Source organism: Belonocnema kinseyi, chromosome 3 (genome assembly GCF_010883055.1).
Source record: "Belonocnema kinseyi isolate 2016_QV_RU_SX_M_011 chromosome 3, B_treatae_v1, whole genome shotgun sequence".
In the NCBI taxonomy this organism is placed as follows: domain Eukaryota; kingdom Metazoa; phylum Arthropoda; class Insecta; order Hymenoptera; family Cynipidae; genus Belonocnema; species Belonocnema kinseyi.
This window is the reverse complement of record NC_046659.1, coordinates 154,011,671-154,017,187: the sequence shown is the minus strand read 5'-3', so window position 1 is coordinate 154,017,187 and position 5,517 is coordinate 154,011,671. Positions and strand designations below refer to the sequence as shown.

The 5,517-nt window shown below is 26.7% G+C and overlaps 1 protein-coding gene across 2 annotated transcripts in view; it reads left to right on the top strand.

Moving 5' to 3' along the window:
- LOC117169702 overlaps nt 1-3,599 on the top strand; it is a 34,958-nt gene extending 31,359 nt beyond the window's left edge. The window contains exons 4-6 of one of the 2 annotated variants that reach the window (XR_004466704.1): nt 404-632; nt 729-1,366; nt 3,495-3,599. Coding sequence is in view for 1 of the 2 variants with exons in the window: in XM_033356197.1 (XP_033212088.1) it covers nt 404-632; nt 729-1,195 (696 nt within the window). In the remaining variant the exon portion in view is untranslated. Of the gene's footprint in view, nt 1-403; nt 633-728; nt 1,519-3,494 lie in introns of those variants that run through there. The other variant, XM_033356197.1, reaches the window with a different exon arrangement.
- Nucleotides 3,600-5,517: the final 1,918 nt, after the last annotated feature.

Sequence of the window (5,517 nt, the reverse complement as noted above, 5' to 3'; positions counted from 1 at the left end):
TATTTTATTTACAAAAAAAGTTCTTAGGTTCAAAAAAACATTCAGTGAACGGAAAAAATGAGGTCGGTAATATAGGTATTTAGCTGTGTCACATGCCCTTAAAGTTATCTCTTAAGGGGTCATATGAAATTATTGTAAATATTTTTTTAGCGATGTAGATAAAATTTTACTAAAACGGACTACATACGATTATTTTTTGAAGAAATTGAAAAAACTGGGAAAAACATGTCCGCGATACCGCAAAACACGTTTTCTTATTTTTGTTTGCGGTGACCATGATAACTGCGGAACGGATTATCTCCATTAAAAAAAAAAAAAAACCAACAAAATTTCATTTGTTTATTTCTATACTGCACGAATATAATTTGACGAACAAATTATTTATAAAGTCCACTTTGTACAGGTGGAACTAATAAGTGGATTGTTTGTGGACAAAATCCGTCTGGAGGCTATACGATTCAATAGAAAGCTGAAGCCATCGAAAATTGTCAGAAATCTCGTTACGCTCATATTCACGCGTGACGAGATATTAAACCAGAGTGTCACTGGAAGGGAGTGCAACTTTAATAAAAAAGTTAACAGAAAGGAGGCCACTGAACCATTAGATGAACGGAAAGTGCTTGCACTCAGAGGTATGTAATTCTATTATCAACGCGCAAATATGTCGAAGAACAAAAAAAAAAACGTTAGGTTAGAAATAGTTAATTAATTTAAATAATATTTTCCAGACGAATTCAGGAGGATATTACGTCTACACAAATATTCCGAGGCTGATGTCGACAGGGAGGTCCAAAATGTGTATAAATATATCAAGTCAAAGCTTTCGACTGAGAAGCAGGCGAATAAAAAGAAGCTAAGGACATGCGACACGGAAGAATCGGGTGCTACCAATCATGTAAGTACCAATTCTGAAGATGAAGACTCGGCCGAAAATTCTGTCCAGACTTCAGATCAGAATAAAGCTTGTTCTGATTCTGAAGTACAAGAGGAAGCAGTAATACTCGAAACTGAATGTTCCGCATTTGAAACTGTTTCGGAAAATTCTGAAGAAGATGACGCATCTTCTGTGGGGACAGATTGTTCTCACACGGGCACTAAACGTGAACCGGAAGAGCCTGAAGAGCCTGAAGAGCCTGAAGAGCCTGAAGAGCAAAAGTTTGTTCATAAGAAAAAAAGGAAAGTTGCAACCTCTTGAATGTGAATTTTTCATTTCTTTGTCACCCGATACATTTTCAGGGTATTTGGAACTTAATTACGGAAATTGTCATCTTTTTCCGAAAGTGTGCTTACTTCTTCGTTGAACATTAATCGAATATATTCATGTTTGCTTCATTTTTAATGAAACTTGATGCAGTTATATGGGAAGGTAAGACTCATTGGAAACTTTAAGGATTTGAAAAAAAAAATTTGGGTTCAATTATTTAGAACTAACGATATTTCTGGAAGTCATGATTAATTTTGATGAAAGTTTGAGGTATTAGAGGCGAATTTTATATTTCAGAAGGTAAGACTGAAAAACAATGCAATACAAAATTTTGATTCAATTTATGTCCAAAAATGTCGTAATTTTAGTGAGAACGATAGAAGCTACAAAACTGTGTTTCTAACTATTTGTAAACAAATTTCTTTTACTGAATATGCTCGAAATTTAATGAGCAAGGGTACTTAAAATAAAAAGAATGTTTACTTGTAGTCATAGTCATTAATCAAAAATGGTAAATGATGTTTCGGTATTTAAATTACCAGATTTTATAAAAAAAAGTATTATTTGATTATAAACATATGTCTTTCAAAATTATTCGTGAAATTTATAAATAAATTATGTTAAAAAATGTACATTGTGCTTGTGAAATCAAACTAAATATTATTTTGAAATGAGAACCTTATTTTTGATATTTTCTTAATGCTTTGCTATTTTAGTCGAATATATTTCCGCATATTTAAAATTTTCATTTTAAGTTAAATATTTATAAACGAGAGTGAATCGGCCCTCGGTGGTGTCTATAAGTGTCTCCAGTGATCATTTATTTATATAATTTGTTTATATACTTCGTTTATTAATTTATCAAATAGTTTCGAATCAAATATATTTTTAACACTAAGCTTTTCTGCCAGATTTTTACGTTTAGACTCAACCGTGTGATAAACGTAGATAAACCACGGTGTGTCTGAACGATCTTTAAATGGGTGTAAGAAGAGAGGTCTTATATTATTTTTGGTTTTCGTTCTAGAACGCTTCAGAAACCATTTCCAAGAAAAATTAAGATCATTCTCAAAGCCCTTTTTTATTTTTGCCTTGTAAGTAATTTGAAAAAAAATGGATTTATTTTCGAAATAAGTTATGTCTAAAGGACAAAAATGATATGTATTATTATTTTTAACCCTCATCACTTATACCTTTAAAAAATGACATATTACTCACATGGGGTCAAATTGACCCCAGTTTTTTTTTAATGAAAATTATTATGAGGTGTATAAAAAAATTCTAAAATCCAATTCAAATTTGAGCCTGGAGTTGAGGTTGAGGTCATTCTGCCCCATGTAAGTGATGAGGGTTAATATAAATCTTGAACAATACGTGTATTTTTACATAATTTTTAATGTACCAAAGTATGCAAATTTATGTAAAAATACACTTATTATATTAGATTTATATTAAAAAGTATAATAAATCTAATTTTTGTACTTTAAACACAACTTTTTTCTATTTTATTTACTTTTGAAATAAGTTATGTTTAAAGTACAAAAATGATATTTATTATTTTTTTTAACGTTGTATTTGTTGCATATATAGTTTTCATATGCATGCATATTTCATATACATACATAATTTTCAATGTACTATTATATAATAGTACATTGAAAATTATGTAAAAATACACTTATTATACAAGATTTATAATAAAAAGAATATTAAATATCATTTTTTGTACTTAAAAAATAAGTTATTTTCAACATAAATCCATTTTTTCAAATTACTTAAAAAATTTATATGGAAAAAAGCAAAAATAAAAAACGGCTCTACGAATGATTTTACTTTTTCTTGGAAATTGTTTCTGTAGCGTTCTAGAACGAAACCCAAAAAATAATATAAGGCCTCTATTCATGTTTCTTTATAGAATTTGTTTACAATGATTACCATTACAAGTAATAAATCTTTTATTTCGAAGAACAAAAAAAAAAGTTCAAGCTACGATCAATATTTTTTTTAATGAAATGTGCATTCACAGGGAATTTTTATATCCCAGTTTCATAAACAATTAAAAGGTAGCATTTCACGGGAAATTGATTCAAAATTTTAGGTTTACTTTTTTTTGGTAATATTATTAACTTTTGTTCGCATTAATTTATTTGTTAAATATATGATTTCACCTCTAATGCCTTAAAATTTCGTTGAAATTCAAATTCCTGTAATTTAAAAAAGTTACAAAATTTTTTTTTAGGCAGCAATATAATTTCACTAAGTTTAATTACAATCGAATGACCACTTGCAGATTCTCATACTCCTGACGTTTCATACGAAAAAATATCGAAGGTAATGTACAATTTTCAGTTAATTAAAAACAGGAAAAAAAGTTTCTGTACAAGAGAAAAAAAAATGAAAAAATGAGTTTTCGCATATTTTGAACATACAACGGGTCTCGAATTATGGTGTAACTTTTTAATGTGTTGATGTAACTTAGTCCCGTCGCCTTAATACACTATGATATCTAAAAGTTGAATTTATTTACTTTATTTCACGGATATGAATTTCAATTTATTCGAAAGTATTATTTATTTCAATAGATTATTAACATTTTTGGAATACTGAATGTGCTTAATGTATAAAAAAAAATCATTGTAAATATGTTTGTATGTTTCGATGGTTCTACTTGCGATTAGACTACGAAATAGGTATTGTTTATTGTTTTAAATAAGTCATACACGTTAGGCGTATTGAGTAAATACTCATTTAATAAATAATAAAAATTAGTTATATAATTCATTTATGTTCCGTTCATACAGTTTGTATATTAGCATTTCAATCACGATCCATAATTATTTTTTATTTTCTTACATACATAATACAGTGCATTTAATTATTATTTTAGAATTTATGCGATTATTAATTTCAAGGCTTTATTTTTCTAAATCTATGGAATGATAAATTTACAGAGTTGTAAGTTTAGGCTTGTGTCATAGAATAAGTGGATTAAGCCGAACAGGTAGAATAAACACTGTTTTTTTAGAAGGCAGACCCCCCCCCCCCCATCTGATTCCAAATCCGAAAAAAGAAATTCCCTATTTTTAAAAAATATTTATTGCAGTTTTTGAGTTTATGGAATAACTTTTTAGGGTTTAGTCAAATGTGACGGGAAAGCATAGAGATAATACTTTAAATTATTTAAATTGGTCTAGTGGAATATTTATTATCATTGTTTAAATAATTTTTTCTTACAAAATTCGTCTTTTTCCATAAAAATTATTACTATTGATCTAGTGGAATATTTATTAATATTGGTTCATTATTTTGTAATTATTTAAACATTCTTTTTTTTATTAACAATGATTACTATTTATTTAGTGGACATTTTTGATAAACATTGGTTAATTGATTTTTCATTGTTTAAATAAATTGAATTGGTTTAAGTATTTTTTTCAACATTTAAAAAACTGTGTAATAAAAATTATTATTTTTGGCCTAGTGTATATTTATCAATATTGGTTGATTATTTTTTAATTATTTAAATAGATTTAATTTGTTTAAAATTATTTTTTTTGTGCTAAAAATTCGTCTAACTAGCAATTTATTATCTGTAATAACATAAATTTATCTTAAAATATTTTCAAATTGTATAAACAATAAAGTATTATTTATTTTCAACAACCTTTAATTTGTTACAACAATAATTTTTCCAAAAAAGTTGTCTATTTTTCTGGCAAATTCAAACCAATTTTAATCAATTTTTTAGGCAAATGGAATTTGTCTAAATAATGAAAAATTAATTAACCAATGTTATGAAATATTCGACTACACCAACATTAATAATTTTTAAATAAATATTTAAACAAATGGATTTTGTTTAAACGATTAAAAACTAATCAAACAATGTCAATAAATAATCCACCAAAGAAATGGTGATAAGTTTTAGTAAAAAAAAAAGGATTACAAAATATTATTTAAATAAAAACTCCATTTGGTTAAAAAAATTATTTGAAGAAATTCCATTTGTTTAAATAATTGAAAATTAATGAATCATTGTTAAGAAATATTCCATAAGACCAATAGTAATAATTTTTAGGGAAGAAAAACTAATTTCCGAACAAAAATTATGTAAACAAATTCTATTTAAATAATTGGAAATGAATTAGCCCATGTTGATAAATATTGCACTAGACCACTATAAATCATATTGAGTAAAAAAAAGACGAGAATACAGTCTGATGAATGAAATTCGTCGTTGAATAATTCTCTATAAACACCTGTTAAAATCAAAATTGAAAAAAAATTTGGGAATTTATTTTTTCGGATTTGGA